Source organism: Thamnophis sirtalis, unplaced genomic scaffold (genome assembly GCF_051295495.1).
Source record: "Thamnophis sirtalis isolate CommonGarterSnake01/CBP01778 unplaced genomic scaffold, rThaSir2_p1.2 scaffold_2, whole genome shotgun sequence".
Taxonomy (NCBI): Eukaryota; Metazoa; Chordata; class Lepidosauria; order Squamata; family Natricidae; genus Thamnophis; species Thamnophis sirtalis.
The window spans coordinates 88008657-88025022 of NW_028261382.1; the positions used below are offsets into that span (position 1 = coordinate 88008657).

At 46.5% G+C, this 16366-nt stretch overlaps 1 protein-coding gene and 1 long non-coding RNA gene across 2 annotated transcripts in view; both read left to right on the forward strand.

Moving 5' to 3' along the window:
- Positions 1-10286, forward strand: part of LOC148048987 (actinia tenebrosa protease inhibitors-like) — a 34744-nt gene extending 24458 nt beyond the window's left edge. The window contains exons 3-7 of the mRNA XM_087706334.1: positions 3229-3291; positions 3658-3834; positions 5214-5264; positions 8116-8292; positions 10189-10286. Of these exons, the coding sequence (XP_087562460.1) occupies positions 3744-3834; positions 5214-5264; positions 8116-8292; positions 10189-10271 (402 nt within the window). The 5' untranslated portion in view covers positions 3229-3291; positions 3658-3743 and the 3' untranslated portion in view covers positions 10272-10286. The remainder of the gene's footprint in view (positions 1-3228; positions 3292-3657; positions 3835-5213; positions 5265-8115; positions 8293-10188) is intronic.
- Positions 1-16366, forward strand: part of LOC148048986 (uncharacterized) — a 75669-nt gene that overhangs the window by 25188 nt on the left and 34115 nt on the right. The window lies entirely within an intron of this gene.

Here is a 16366-nt window from a genome sequence, read left to right on the forward strand (position 1 = left end):
ATCCTGTCTTTCTTAGCCCTGACTGTTACCATCACTATTATACTGGTTTACCCCCAGAAGGAAATTTTGGACCTGGGCTGCGGGTGGACAGACGACGGCAGTATTGTGTGTTCGCACTGAACCCCCGCAGGACCTTTTGACCAACAAATTTGCAAAAGAAGAGAGGGGCAACAAGACACTCCCCCGTATATTACATCTGAACTATAACTGGTCCCTAGCCACTTTAACTCCGAACATTAAGAGCCAATTTTGCCATCTGAACTCGCATCTTAAATTTTAATCAACTGCGCAACTATTTTAGTTTCTTTCTTTTCTTTCATCTTTCTCTTCTCTCTTTGTATGGGATATGCATGAGATACGTATGAGATGAATGAATGTCCCACTTTTTATTATCATATTGTTGTAAATTTTTGTGTTTTTAACTCTTACGTGGGGACTGTTTGGGGGAGTGCATGAGTATGTGTGATTCGGAGGACCTGCCGGGAGATGCGGGGGCCATGGGGGTGGTTGAGGGGACCAGAGACACGGGAGAGGGTCGGGGTATTACGGTCGTAACAGGGAGGGGCAGATACGGCGGGGACTTTAGGGCAGGCCATTACCGGGGAAGGAGGGTTCGCTACATTACAGAGATCCCTCCTTCCGGCCCTATGAGTCCCACTCCGAGACCAGATGGCGCAAGTAATCAGGACCCTGGTCTCAGGCTGTTGTCGCTAAATGCCAGGTCTGTTGTACACAAAGCTCCTCTCGTCCGGGACTTAATTTTAGACGAGAGGGCAGACCTGGCATGTATTACTGAAACCTGGCTGGGCCCAGAGGGAGGAGTCCCCCTTGTAGAGCTGTGCCCAGAAGGATTTCAGGTGCTACACCAGCCGAGAGCCCAGGGAAGGGGTGGGGGTGTGGCCATTGTTATCCGGGAGTCGTTAGTTCCTCGTAGGGTCTCTGCTCCGGAGCTTGTCGGGTGTGAGTCTCTGCTGATAAAGTTGGACCTCAAGGGTCAAGTGGGTCTGCTGTTAACGTACCTGCCTCCCAACAGCGTTGCAGCAGCCCTCCCCTCGCTCCTCGAGTCGGTAGCCGAGCTGGCAATTGAGTTCCCTAGGTTGATGGTCCTGGGGGACTTTAATTTGCCGTCGCTCGGTGAAAACTCTGATGGGGCGCAGGAGTTCATGGCTTCCATGACAGCCATGGGCTTGACCCAAGTAATTCGGGGCCCAACCCATTCAGCGGGTCACATGCTCGACCTCGTATTCCTCTCGGAGCAGTGGATTTGTGATCTTGGTCTGAGGGGTAACGACATCATACCCCTGTCGTGGTCAGACCACTGCCTCCTGAGGCTCGACTTCCGGAGACCAAACCCCCACTGTAGGGAGGAGGAACCGACCAGGTGGTTCCGCCCCAGGTGACTTATGGAACCGTTAAGGTTCCAGACGGAGCTTGGGGTCATTCCTGATACTTTCGCCCACAGTCCGGTAGAGACTCTGGTTGCTGCTTGGCACTCGGCAGCATCGGAGGCCCTCGACCAGATTGCGCCACTACGGCCCCTCCGAGGCGGCGGATCCCGGAGACCTCCTTGGTTCACCGAGGAACTCCGGGAGATGAAGCGCCGGAGGAGATGCCTAGAGCACCGATGGAGGTCCGATAAGTCCGAATCGAACCGAGCAATGGTAACCACCTGCACCAAGGAATACACCAGGGCACTTAGGGCAGCGAAAAGATCTCACATAGCCACCTTGGTTGCGTCCGCTGAGTCCCGCCCAGCCGCCCTGTTTAAGATAACCCGCTCCCTATTGAATAAAAGGGAAGCGGGGGAACCCTTGCAGGGCAGAGCTGAGGACTATGCCCAATTCTTAGCGGACAAAATTGCTCGGTTTCGGTCGGACTTGGACTCCATCCCCGCAGTTCCAGCTGAGGCACAGGAGGATCAAGTAGAACATCTCTGGGTTGAGTTTCAGGATGTTACCCCCGGGGATGTGGACAAGGCCATGAGGGCTGTAAGTGCCTCCACCTGCGTACTGGACCCGTGTCCCTCATGGCTGGTTACTAACAGCAGAGAGGTTTCATTGGCATTCCAATAAAAGTGAGGACAGAAAAACCAATGTCTTGATTCAGATGGATCTGCAGAAAAAAGGCTACCCAAAGCTGAGCAGATTATGGCCAGGATCTTCCATGACCACTACCTTGTGATAGCATCTCTCTATTGTTCTTCAAGCTTCCCAAAGGATCCCAAAATTCTCCCTGCCTCTAACCAAGGAAGCCCCTAATTGTTTTATAGGATGAGATGGGTGCAGGGGTGGGTTCCTGCCAGTTCTAACCTCTTCTAGAGAAGAGGTTCCACAAATCTACAGTGCCATTTAGAACCGGTTCCAGCTCCCTCCCCACGCCCGTCCGCACATCATCAAGATGAAGAGTGAGAAGAGGAATTCTGGGAGTTGAAGTCCACAAGTCTTAAAGCTGTCAAGTTTGAACACCCCTGGGGTTTTTTTTCTAAAGGGTTAGGGGTGCAAGGGTCTTGTAACTGGACAAGACTTGCGTGCTTCAAATGCCAGTTTCTGAGCCAACATTTTGGTTGCTAAGCAAGAGCGTTGTTAAGTGAGTTTCACCACATTTTACAAGTTGGCCACACCCACCCAGTCACATGGCCAGCAAGCCACTCCCACAAAGCAGGCCACACCTACAGAAGACGTTCTAAAAAATTTTGAAACCCACCACTGGATGGGTGGCATATAAATCAAATCCATCCATCAATAAAATGATATGCTCAAGGAGTGAATGTTTGATCACCCAAGGTTACCATTATGATTTCCCCATATCCCTGCCTGAAAAGCAATCATATTTCATTTAAATACAGGAAAAGAACTTCAGTTAAAGCAGAGCAGGCTCAGAAAACTAATCTATCAAAACCTTATCAACTTCTCCAAGCGATTCGTTTTCTCTCCCTTAAACACTGACAAAACTGGGTTTACTTAGAAATAAATATTTTCTAGAGGCAAATTGCCATGCAGCTCTGGGGCTCCATCTGCCTTCTGCTGATTCTACGATTTGACACATCTGGCTGCAAGAAGAAAGGTAAGACTGTTTTTCCTCTTGGCCACCTGTCATCCTCGGTGCAACTCCTTTCTGTATCTTGGATGTTAGGCAGCAGCTGCAAAAAGGAAAAGTTGCAGAGGTAGGAGAATTGAACTAACATTGCACAGTGACTTCATTTTATGTTTCATTTATTATTCATTTTAGGGCACTGAGGATCTACTTGGGAAGCCAAGGGGAGGCTGGTGAGAACCTGTCTCACATGTTTAAGTAAGGCAGTGACAAATTAAACATCTTTAACCAGGTCATTTATTCAGTGCTGTGTTACACAGTCTGTTGTTTAGTGCATTGTGTAAAACCGGAGCAGTTGGTAAGTTTATAGTTCAATGAAAAAACTAAGTAAATAAATTCAGGAATTGAATGAAGCATGCCCTTTGCTAATTGGTAACAAAGGTAGCGTAGATCAGCTATTTTGCTGTAATTTCACAACGAAGACTTCAAATAATTTTGTTTCTCTTTTCAAAATTAAAGTTTAAAGTGCATAAAGTACATTTTCAGTTCAGGGACTTGATGTTTTTCAAGTTAAGATTAAAGTCTCTGAAATCTTTGTTCTTCTATTTTTCAAATACTTTCCAGGACTACCACATAAATGCAAATTACCACCAAAGAAAGGAAGATGCAATAAATTATTGGAAAGGGTTTACTATGACCACAATAAAAAAATGTGCCTGAACTTCATTTATGGAGGTTGTGGTGGCAATAACAATAACTTTGTCACTCTACAGGATTGCCTTTACAAGTGTAAACAATTTGGTAAGGAGCTGCCAAAACTTGCAAATGTTTGAACTCTTGATTTGTTTTTTTTAAAGGTGCCTGAAGATTTATTTTCATGCTTCAAGCTATATCATTCGGTCCTTCTTGCAAAATTTGTAATTATTGTTATTGCGTTTCTCTGGCAGATGTACTGTATCTGTGTTTGTGCATTTGTTTTAATACTATACGGATAATCCTCAACTTACCACCACAACTGAGACCAACATTTCTGTTGCCAAGTGAAACAAAAGTGACTTTTGCCCCATTTTACATCCTTTCTTGCCATAGTTGTTAAGGGAATCATTGTAGTTGTTAAGTTAGTAATGTGGTTATTAAGTGAATCTGACTCGCCCATTGACTTGTCAGAAGGTTGCAAAAGGTGACACTGTAACCGTTATAAATATGAACCAGATGCTAAGTATCTGAATTTTGATCACGTCACTATGAGGATTCTGCCATGGTCGTAAGTGTGAATAACTGTCATAAGTCACTTTTTCCAGTGCCTTTGTAACTTTAAATGGTCACAACAACAAGTGAACCGTTGTAAGTTCAAAACCACCTGTATATCAGGTGATGTTCTAAGCATTATCACCTAATTTTGTTTATTTTGTTTGTTACTACCATTCTGTTTAATTTATGGATATTCCTGTTTTTCTTTTTTGTCTAATGCTTAGGCTTTCTCATGGCTATATTAAAATTATGCTGTTTTACTTTGAAGCTCCTCATTAATCCCCATATGATATGATATAAAAAGCAACCCTTTTATTCAACAAGGTTATTCTAATGAGGAATTTTTCCAGAATGAAACTTTAGGCAAATGTATTTGGGCTGGTTAATGTTTTCCTGTCTTTGATCTTTATTAAAAATGATATAAAGTGCAGGTAGTCCTCGAGTTACGACCACAACTGAGCCCAAAATTTATGTTGCTAAGTGAAACAATTGTTAAGCAAATTTACCTTGCTTCGTGTGCATGGGCAGTTGCCCATAAATAGGTCTGTGCATGCGCAAAACATTAAAAAATGGGGGGAAACATGCTGTGCCGGTTTGGAGGCATGGTGGGTCTGGGTCGTTGCTGTTTTCCGGCGACCCAGGCTGGCAAACCACTATCGGTTCAGCCGAACCTGTCCGAACCAGTAGGACCCCACCTCTGCTTGGGACATTGAACCCATTGCCAAGCATCTCAATGTTGATCATGTGACCATGGGGTTGCTGCATCGGTGGTACATGTGAGAAATGGTCATAAATCACTTTTTTTCAGCGCCATTGGAACTTTGAATGGTCAGTAAGTGAAGTGGTGTAAGTTGAGGACTTCTTGTATATTATTATTTCCAAGCAGGATATTTGCATCTAATATTCACTCGGCTGTCTCTTATTCTTAGATCTTAGTTTACCCGTGGAAAACATAGTTGGAAACATTGACTGGAAGAAACGTATGTATGCTGTTGTCTGCACAATATCTTACAGGGACTCACAATAAAAGCATGTCTATGTGCTCGTATGCAACAGAATCGCATCGCAAGGGACAGTCATGGCCATCAGAACAGCAGGGATGGGTAAACTTTGGTTTTTCAAGTTGGTTGGAATGCACTAAAATTGGGTAGGACTGAAATAATGGGTGGATGGACCTCTCATCCTGTTTCCAGGCAGCCCTTGACTCACAGTCACAATTCAGCCCCACATTTCTGTTGTTAAGCGAGACCATTGTTAAGTGAGTTTTGGCCCATTTTACGACCTTTCTTGCCACAGTTGTTAAATGAATCACTGCCGTTGGTAAGATTATTAACCTGGCTGCCAAGTGAATCCAGCTGTCAATCGAATCCCTTTCTTCAATGCTGTTGTAACTTTGAACGGTCCCTAAATGTTGTAAGTTGAAGACAGGGGTGGGTTCCTGCCAGTTCTAACCTCTACTACAGAAGAGGTTCCACAAATCTACAGTGCCGTTTAAAACCGGTTCCAGCTCCCTCCCCCCGCCCGTCCACAAATCAGCAAGATGAAGAGTGAGAGGGGGAATTCTGGGAGCTGAAGTCCACAAGTCTTAAAGCTGTCAAGTTTAAACACCCCTGGATTTTTGTTCTAAAGGGTTAGGGGTGCGAGGGTCTTGTAACTTGACAGCTTTAAGACTCGCACACTTCAATGCCAGAGTTCCTGAGCCAACATGACTGGAGGAGGAATTCTGGGAGTTGAAGTCCACAAGTCTTAAAGCTGTCAGGTTTGAACACTCCTGAGGGCTTTTTTTTCTAAAGGGTTAGGGGGTGCAAGGGTCTTGTAACTTGACAGCTTTAAGACTTGCGTGCTTCAAATGCCAGAGTTTCTGAGCCAACATTTTGGTTGCTAAGCAAGAGCATTAAGTGTGTTTCACCACATTTTACAAGTCGGCCACGCCCACCCAGTCACATGACTGGCAAGCCACTCCCACAAAGCAGGCCACACCTACAGAAGAGGTTCTAAAAATTTTTGAAATGCACCACTGGTTGAAGACTACCTGTATTTCTAGCATTTCCTTTCTCTGGCACCCAATTTACAGTTTATGTTTATATGATGTTTAAACCTGCAGATCATCAAAGCATGTGGCATGAAAGCAATTTGGAAAAACATACAGGAAAAACAGACCACATGAGATTCACCCTTACAACAACCCAGAATAGGCAAGACTGTTCTGACCCAGCTTCCTAAACACAACTAACCCTCTGTATTTAAATCAATATATTCCTTTATTAGGAGCGCCAGGAGCCCCGGCAAAAAGTTTCTCTCCCAATACAGGCTAACAACCCCCACGCCTCCTCCTCCTCCTCCTCATCTCATTCAGCTGCTGGTGGGTCCACAACAAAGACATTATACTCCCTCCCTACTCAGAGCCCACCAAAAATCAGATAATTATACCAACTGGTCTTTCTATGTAGTTTCATCACACCACAGACGTCCTTAGTTTAGCCACAGGATCATCGCAGGATAATTTAGATTTCCTCCTTGGGATTTGTAAGTGAATAAACGTAGCTGCAATATTTCCTTGTGCTAAAGGTGCTGAACAGGCCTGGGTGATCTGAGAAACCTTGACCCTAATTCTGGGGAAAAGCTGGAATGGCAGAATATTGGAGAAGAACAAAATAATCTCTGTACACAGAAAGAGGGAAGCCCCAGAGCAGTTAATATAATGCCTTTAACTGGCAGTATGCTAAATACAGATAGTTCTTGACTTACATCAGTTCATTTAGTGGTTCAAAGTTATGATGGCACTGCAGAATGTGACTTGTTCTGGAGAACCAGTAGTGGAAATTTTGAGTAGTTTGGAGAACCAGCAAATAGGCTGGCCCCGCCCTTGCAGCCTCCCAGCTGATCTTCTTTTGTTGCCCTGAACAGAAGAAGGGAGCTGGAAGCAGGTTAGTGCGGTGGGGAGGGAATGGGGATTTTGCAGTAACCTTCCCCTGTCACCCCCACAAAGCCACCCCCACAAAGCCATGCCTACAAAACCGGTAGTAAAATTTTTTGAATCCCACGACTGCAATCCATGAATACATTGAATCTCGGATCCTGGAGAACAGGTTCATATATGAAAGTGTTTCTTGCTGGACATTTGATGGCACTGTCTTGGGAGGTAGGGAAGGCAAAGCATAGATGAACAAGTTTTTTCTGCCTCCTCTTTCAAGAATGATTCTGTAAGATATGGCGTATCGAAGACTCAATCACTATTCTTCTTCTTCCTTCCTAGTATCTATCTCTTCCCACTTCTGACTATAACCATGTTGCTTGTATCTTTCAATTTATATTGTTTTTTATTTGTTTTCTAGTACGATTTGATAGCTTATTAGTAACCTTGAAGATCACTAAGTGTTGTATCTTTTCATTTTTGATGCATGTATTTTATTCTCCTTATGTCCACTGAGAGCATATGCACCAAAGACAAATCCCTTGTGTGCCCAATCACACTTGGCAATAAAGATTTCTATTCTATTCTATTCTCAAAGGAGCTTTTTCAAAAGACAAGTGGGCTGTGTGTTTTTTTTCCTTGAGGAAGAAGACAAGGGATAGAAGGATAGGTACTAGCAGTTAAGACAGTAACTTCCATCCCCCACCACCCCTGCTATCCCAACTCATGTAGCTTCTTGGGTGAGAAGCAAAATGTTTTCTTCTTCTTCCTGAAGGGAAAAAGAAAAGAGCCTTGTGGCCTTTTGAAAAAGCGCCTTTGAAATAATTATGAGCTGAATGACTTGAGAATCTCCACAGATGACACAGGGGAGAATTATGGGGAGGGGTTGTCCTTCACCCTATTTTCTTATCTTTCAGTTACAGACAAGAGATGCAGATTAAAACCCAAAAAAGGATGGTGCAAAAAGTATGCTATTCGATATTATTATGATTTTAAACTCCATCGGTGCAGAAGTTTTGTTTACCAAGGCTGCGGAGGCAACGAAAACAATTTTATGCACTATCTTACTTGTGTTGAGGCGTGTGATGTGTTTGGTACGTTCCAGTCATTTTACGAATTTACCCACCAACACCACACCTTCACGTCTGTCTTAACGTAATTCAGGGGAGTCAAACTCGGTTTCATTGAAATTCTGAGGTGAGCGTGGCCAGCTCAACGTCACTTGTGTTGGGGTGCCTGAGATGGCCCGAGTGCTCTGCCAGTGACAACGGGCTCCCGAGCTCCATTTTTGGCTGGGATGGCCTCCTGCAACCCTCTGCCACTGAAAATGGAGCTCGGGAGGGCCTTGTGTAGCTCTTGTAAGCTCCATTTTTTCTGGCCGAGGCATCGCGTCTTGGTCCTTTGCTATTTCCAGGGCAGTCCTGTGGGTCAGATCCAGTGGTGGGTTGCAGGGGTACGCCCCGGTACGGGTGTACCGGGGAGAGCACGGAGCACTGGATACCGTTCCGGTACGGTGCTCTGGAGGGCCCACCCGCCTGTCTGATCTCCTTACCTGTGTTTTAAAGCTTCTGCGCAGCTGCGCAGGCACATGGCACATACAGCGCCTATGCGACGCTCCACGGAGCAGCTGTAGCGTTGTGGAGTGTCACAGAGGCCCTAAGTTGCATGCACATGCTGTACACCTCCATGAGGACGCCGCCGGCCCCATTCCAACCGTACCAGTTGGAACGGGATTTGAAACCCATCCCTGGCCAGATCCGAACCCCAGGCCTTGAGTTTAAAACCTCTCGTGTAATTCATGCATTGAAGTAAAACTTCCATGACGTTGGACAACAATTTGAAGCCCAGATGAAAAAGATCAAAGTCTCCCGCTGCTCAAAACTGAATGGCCCCAGGAAAAAAGTTGTCCCTCAGCCATGGGAGAAGGATGAGCCCAAAGCAGCCTAAAGTGCAAAAGGAGCTTGCGGACCCAAATGCCTGGCCACTTTATCAAACACATTATCACTGAAGTTCCCTCCCTCATGTTGATGGCAAAATGGGTACCACAACCAGAGAGGAAACTCCTTTAAACTGGAGCAGCTAAGGGTGCCTTTGCCTCTGCTATGGGGCTGGCATGGGACAAAGGCAACATGAACCATTGACAAGTTATCTTTGTGCCATGGTTAGGGGCCATGAGTGACCTTCCATGTTCTAAAATTGGCTGGAGTGAAGAACATTATACGGAGTTCGAAATGCTTTGCTGGGATTTTGGGTTGGAAAAAGAAACACGCTTAGGAAATGTTAAAGGTATGATCTATAATACTAGGCAGAAGGTCAGTTATCATAGTAGATTGCCCAGGTGGTCCAGGTAGAGAGGGGAAGAGAGATTATAGGAAGGTAGGGCCATCCTAGCTTCTCCAAGCTATCTTGCAACTTTCAAGGGCAGCCTAGAGAAGATGCTTCCATGCTAGTACTGAAGATAGATTGAGCCATGGAGTAAGGAGTAGTTGTCTGTTATCAGGGGTACCCAGATATTTGAGAGAGGCCCTACTTAGAAAGATTTAAAAAGGCAAAAAAGAAATAAAAGAATCAAGGGGTCGTGGCATTGGGGCCAAAGCAGTTATCTTTTGTGTGTTTTAAAATCTAACAGTCGATAAAAGAAAGGAGTTAAAATGTCTGCATATCTGATAGCACCATCACATGGTTTCTCAAAGCCTTTAAAAGCTGGAGCTTCAAGCTTCTGAAATATTGTCAGGCTGCATATGATATCTAAACCTGTCCTGTGTGGTTATATTACTGCATCCAATCTGGCCTATGGTGTAGATACAGTAAATATAGTAATAATGGAAGTATTACTTTTGGTGGATTCATAACATCTGTTCTTTCCGTCTTTCTTTCTTTCTTTCTTTCTTCCTTCCTTCCTTCCTTCCTTCCTTCCTTCCTGTCTTTTTCTCCTTCCCTCCCTCCTTCATCTCTCCCCCCTTCCCTTCCCTTCCCTTCTACCATTTTAGACCCATACCATAAAAAGAAAAGAGGAATTCCTGAACTCTTCAAAGCACAGACTCTCCGATCTGTTTTGCGGGAGAAGTTTTGAATAAAAGCATCTTCATTCCATGCTATCTATTCTATCTCGGTCTGTGTGGCTGCATTTCCAAATAATTTTGGTAAATTTAATGTTCATTTTCAAATGGACATATTGCTCAGTTTGTGGTTGAAAGGCTGTACACTCGGCAACCCCAAAGGTTAAACAATAAAATCAGTTTTATTGTTTCACTGGATCCATAACTGAAAGACAGTGGTGGTGGTTGTTGTTGTTTTTTTAAATTTAAGCACGGAAGGTACTTTTTGGTAAAAGAAAGCAGCTGCAGAGTCATCCTGTAATTTCCGAAATCTCTTAGAGAAATGATGAGATGCAGACGTTGATAGAGGAACACAATGTCCCAATGTTCAAAAAGGGAAGGAGGGCATAATCTACAGATCACTTAGTTTAATATTTATACTGGGCAAGAAAACCAGAAATGTTTGTTAAACAGCATGCTTGTGCCTAGTTAGAAGTAATTGCTACTATTATCAAGAAAGCATGGACTTCTATCATGAACATTTTGTCATAGGTAAATTTTTGGGTTTTTTTTAATGACAAAGTATTGTCACCTCCCCCTAGAATCGGACACGACTGGACAGGAGAAACCTTGAAGTGTTTGACTTATAACCATTCATATGCTGACCATTTGAAGTACAACGACACTGAAAACTGTGCCTTATGACCTGCCCTTGCTCTTACGACCGTTGCAGCATTCCCGCAGAAAAATGATCAACATTGGACACGTGGCACCTGACACCAGATTTGAAAAATAGAAAAGTAAGCTAAATATGGAAGAACAACTTCAGACAGGAAGAGACGTTAAGAGGTAGAATAGTCTTAGAAATGACATGGACTCCACACTACCATTAGCTTTCCAGCTGGAGGTTAGAGGACAACTGAATGGGGATGGACCATGATTTATGACCTTTTCAGCTTGGGGGGACTGGTGGGGAGCAGAGAGGGAATGGTTCCATGCAGGCAGCAGGCACACACAACTCCATTTGCACAAACCGCCACACGCATAAATGGAGCTTTGCATGTGAATGAGCCCGCCTGCCACTCACAATTACTCACCATGCACCATGCATCAAGCAGCTGCCACTCACGCAAATGGAGCTTTGCATGGCTATACACTCACCCAATGCTTTTGTGGCTTGGTTCCGAATGGGCCGCAGCCTGGCGGTAGTGGGCCATGGCCCAGAGGTTGGGGATCCCTGATTTCTAAGATCCCTTCCAACAGATTTTAGGGAACCCTGATTGCAACCAGCTCTTAATCCTTGCTATACAGATAGTCACTCATGCCCTCGTGACCTCAAGACTGGATTACTGTAACGCGCTCTTCATGGGGCTGCCCTTGAAGAGTGTTCGAAGACTTCAGCTAGTCCAGAACGCAGCTGCGTGAGTGATTGTGGGTTTACCCAGGTACACCCATGTTACACCTATCCTCCGTGAGCTGCACTGGCTACCCATTAGTCTCCGGACTCGCTTCAAGGTGCTAGTCGTTACTTATAAAGCCCTACATGGCATCGGACCTGGATAACTGAGAGACCGCCTCCTGCCAATTACCTCCCAAACACCAATCAGATCGCACAGACTAGGCCTTCTCCGGATCCCATCTGCCAGCCAATGTCGGCTGGCGACCCCCCGGGGGAGAGCCTTCTCTGTTGCAGCTCCAGCCCTCTAGAACGGGCTCCCCATGGAGATCCGGACCCTTACTACTCTCCCAGCATTCCGCAAAGCCACTAAGTCCTGGCTGTAATGGGCCATGACCCAGGGGTTGGGGATCCCTGATTTCTAAGATCCCTTCCAACAGATTTTAGGAACCCTGATTGCAACCAGCTCTTAATCTTTGCTATTACTGTGGTTATTCAGCTAAGCGTTGAAGGTAGTGTTAGTGGCAATTATTTTACTGTTCCTAAACTGCCAATCAATGGGCTCAGTTGCCACATAGCAATAGCACCTAGACTTATATACCACTTCACAGTGCTTTACAGTCCACTCTAAGTGGGTTTGCAGACTCAGCATTTTGCCCGCAACAATCTGGGTCCTCATTTGACCCACCTCGGAAGGATGAAAGGCTGAGTCAACCTTGAGCCGGTGAGACTCGAACTGCTGGCAGTCGGCAGCCAGCAGAAGTAACCTGCAATACTGCATTCTAATCATTGCGTCAGTGCGGGTCTTAGATAAACAACAAGATGAATTCATGCAGGAGCATGAAGGACAATGGAGAATGATGAAGATCTTGACTTTAAAGACGGCAAAGATATGCAGAACTGTTTTTGCATATCAACATAGAGGAGGTTGAAGAACACTGCGGCTCAGAATGTGGACGCCATTGGGAGTGTGGGTATGATTTTATTGAGGAGTAGCCTCATCTTTTGAAAGAACAGGATGTTCTGTTCATCAGTTGTGGGCTGGAAACCTGGTAGTCACCTGGTTGACTTCAAGGTTCCATGGTGTCCTGGACTAAAATGCAATCAACCTTAACTGAAGAGCAGTTTAAATGCAGGATACCGTGAACTAAAATAGAACAGGTTCAAAACTTCCCTGACCATTGAAAATTAATCGGTTCTTTTCTCTTATATGCAATATATAAGGAGATACTTGAAAGCAAGCACTCTTGTGGGGCACTTGCCATGCAGAATTGGGGCACCGTCTGTCTTATCATTCTCCTGGAACTTAACATACCTGGCTCTTTGCGGAAAGGTACGGTTTATAGGTATAAAGTGCTTCCTTTCAGCCACTTCCTGAAATGCATCCAGGCTGTCTCTTCTTAAACTTTCAAACTTTCAAACTTTAATGGTATTTGTATGCCGCCCACTTCCTAGAGACTCTGGGCGGCTCACAGCAAATAAAAAGAGCAAATAAAAACATTTAAACATTTAAAATTACAAAATTAAAATCAACACAACATCCATTTCATCAAATGGGGCTGGAATACTCAACAGCCCCAGGCCTGCTGGAATAGCTAGGTCTTAGTCACTTTACAGAAGGCCGGGAAGGTGGTGAGGGTCCGGATCTCAGCAGGAAGCTTGTTCCACAAGGCTGGTGCAGCTACAGAGAAGGCCCTCCCTCGGGGAGCTGCCAACGGCATTGTCGACGGCACCCAGTGGAGGCCCAACCTGTGTGATCTTATTGGTCGTTGGGAGGTAGATGGCAGGAGGCGGTCTCTCAGGTAGCCATGTCCGATACCATGTAGGGCTTTAAAAGTAACGACTAGTACCTTGAAGCGAGTCCGGAGACCGATAGGAAGCCAGTGCAGCTCACAGAGGATAGGTGTAACATGGGTGTACCTCGGTACACCCATTATCGCTCACGCAGCTGCATTCTGGACCAGCTGTAGTCTTCAGACACTCTTCAGGGGCAGCCCCATGTAGACCGCGTTACAGTAATCCAATCTTGAGGTGACGAGGACGTGAGTGACCATTCGAAGTGCCTCCCGGTGCAGATAGGGTTGCAACTGGTGCACCAGGCGAACCTGGGCACAGGCCCCCCCTGGTCACAGCCGACAAATGGTGTTCTAACATCAGCTGTGGGTCCAGGAGGACACCCAGATTGCGAGCCCTCTCCGAGGGGTAGATAATTTCATCCCCCAGACTCAGAGGTGGAATATCAGGACCGTCCTTGGGAGGCAACATCAATAGCCACTCGGTCTTGTCTGGGTTGAGTGCAAGCTTGTTCGCTCCCATCCAGACCCTGACAGCCTCCAGGCACTGGCACATCACTTCAACTGCTTCACTGAGTTGGCATGGGGCAGACAGATACAATTGTGTATCGTCCGCATATTGATATTTAATCCCATGCTGCCGTATGATCTCACCCAGCGGCTTCATGTAGATATTGAACAGGAGCGGGGACAGGACCGAGCCCTGCGGCACCCCATATTTGAGGGGCCTAGGGGTCAATCTCTGTCCCCCGACCAACACCGACTGTGATCTGTCTGAGAGGTAGGAGGAGAACCACCGTAGAACAGTGCCTCCCACTCCCACCTCCTGTAACCATCACAGAAGGATACCATGGTCGATGGTATCAAAGGCTGCTAAGAGGTCAAGAAGCACTAGGATAGGGGAATGACCTCTATCCCTGGCCTGCCAGAGATCATCGGTCAGGGCGACCAAAGCAGTTTTGGTGCCGTAACCAGGCCTGAAACCCGACTGAAAGGGATCTAGATAATCCGTTTCATCCAAGGTCTGTCGGAGTTGAAAGGCCACCACCTTCTCAACAACCTTCCCCACGAATGGGAGGTTGGAGACTGGACGATAGTTGTTCAAAATGGCTGGATCCAGGGAAGGTTTCTTGAGGAGGGGTCTCACCACCGCATCCTTTAAGGGGTGCAGGAAGGATCCCTCCCGAAGAGAGGTGTTAATAATCCCCTGGAGCCAACCACACGTCACCTCCCTGCTGGTCGAGACCAGCCAGGAGAAACACGGATCCAGTAAACAGGTGGAGGCACTCACCGCTCCCATGGCCTTGTCCACTTCCTCAGGGGTGACAAGTTGAAACTTGCTCCATAAAATCCGATCAGGACCTTCCCCCGGCACCTCGGCTGGTACCGTCCAAGTGGAGTCCAGGTCCGTCCGAATCTGAGTGATTTTATCTGATAGAAACTGGGAAAATTCCTCACCTCTACCCTGTAGAGGTTCGTCCACATCCCTCCCTTTCAAGAGGGAACGGGCTATCCTAAACAGGGCGGCTGGGCGCAATTCTGCGGATGCGATAAGAGCGGAAAAATGCGCACATTTAAATAGAAGCAACTCCAGGTTTGCTTATTTGCAAGGAGCCTTGCAGAATGTATTTGCTCTGCTGTCCCAGTGGTGAGTCCTTGCTGAGACTCCTCATCTTCAGAGAGCAGCACCAGCACCAGCTGGGTCTCCTGGTTGCTGGACAGCACAACTTCCTCATCCTGCAGCAACTCGGGCAGCAGCTCATCCAGGCACTCTAGAAATGGTGCTCCTTATTGATTTCCTCCAAAGAGGCCGAGCTGGCTATGAAAACTGGGTAAAATGCGTACTAAAGATGGGATAACACATGTTGAAATTTTAACAGCTTCGGAGGCTGGGAGAAAGAAGGACGGTCGTTTGTGCTGGACTGTATGTCACAAAATTAGAGGAAATGACTGTTAGAGTGTGTTTTCTTATAGGAACTAAAACTTGGGAAGTCTGGCAGGAACACCCGAGAAAGCGAAAGAACTGCCTAAGGCTGTGATGGCAAATCTATGGCACATGTGCCACAGGTGGCACGATGAACCATTTCTGAGGGCACGTGAGGCGTTGCCCTGTCAGCTCCAGCGTGCATGCGCATACTGGCCAGCTGATTTTCTGCCATTTTTTGCCCTCTGTAGGCTTCCCTAAAGCCTCTGAAGGGTGGAAAACCGCCCAACACGCAAACCGGAAGTTCGTTCCCAAACTTCCAGTGAAAACCTGACCAATGTCCAAACCAGAAGTTTTGGGAACGGACTTCCAGTTTGGGTGTTGGGATGATTTTTGCCCTCTGGAGGCTTCCCTGAAGCAAAATGGCCCAACGGTGACCCGGAAGTCCATTCCCAAACTTCCAGTGAAAAACTGCCCAATGTGCAAACCGGAAGTTCGGGAACGGACTTCTGGTTTGGGTGTTGGGCTGTTTTTTGCTCTCTGGAGGTTTCAGGGAAGCCTCCCGAAGCCTCCGGAGGGAGCAAAACGGCCCAACGGGCAACCTGGAAGTCCATTCCCTAACTTCCGGTTTGGGCTGTTATTCACCCTCTCCAGGTGCCTAGAAAGCCTCTGGAGCCTGGGGAGGGGAAAAAACGGACCTACTGTCAGAAAATGGGCTGTTTCTGGCCTCCAGAGGGCCTTGGGGGGGGGAAGGAAGGCCATTTTTGCCCTCCCCAGGCTCCAAAAAAGCCATGCACGCATGCACAGGGCTGCTGGGTGGGTGGGTCAGATGCACATGCACAGGGGCCATGGCGCAGGGGAGGTGCATTAAGTTATGAGGGTGGGTATGCGAGTGCTCGCAATAGCATGTGAATGTGTGTTTTTGGCACCTGAGCCAAAAAAAGGTTCACCATCACTGGTGAATCAATAAGGACAACAGATGCAAAGCAATGCATTTCGGAACTGGGATATAAATAA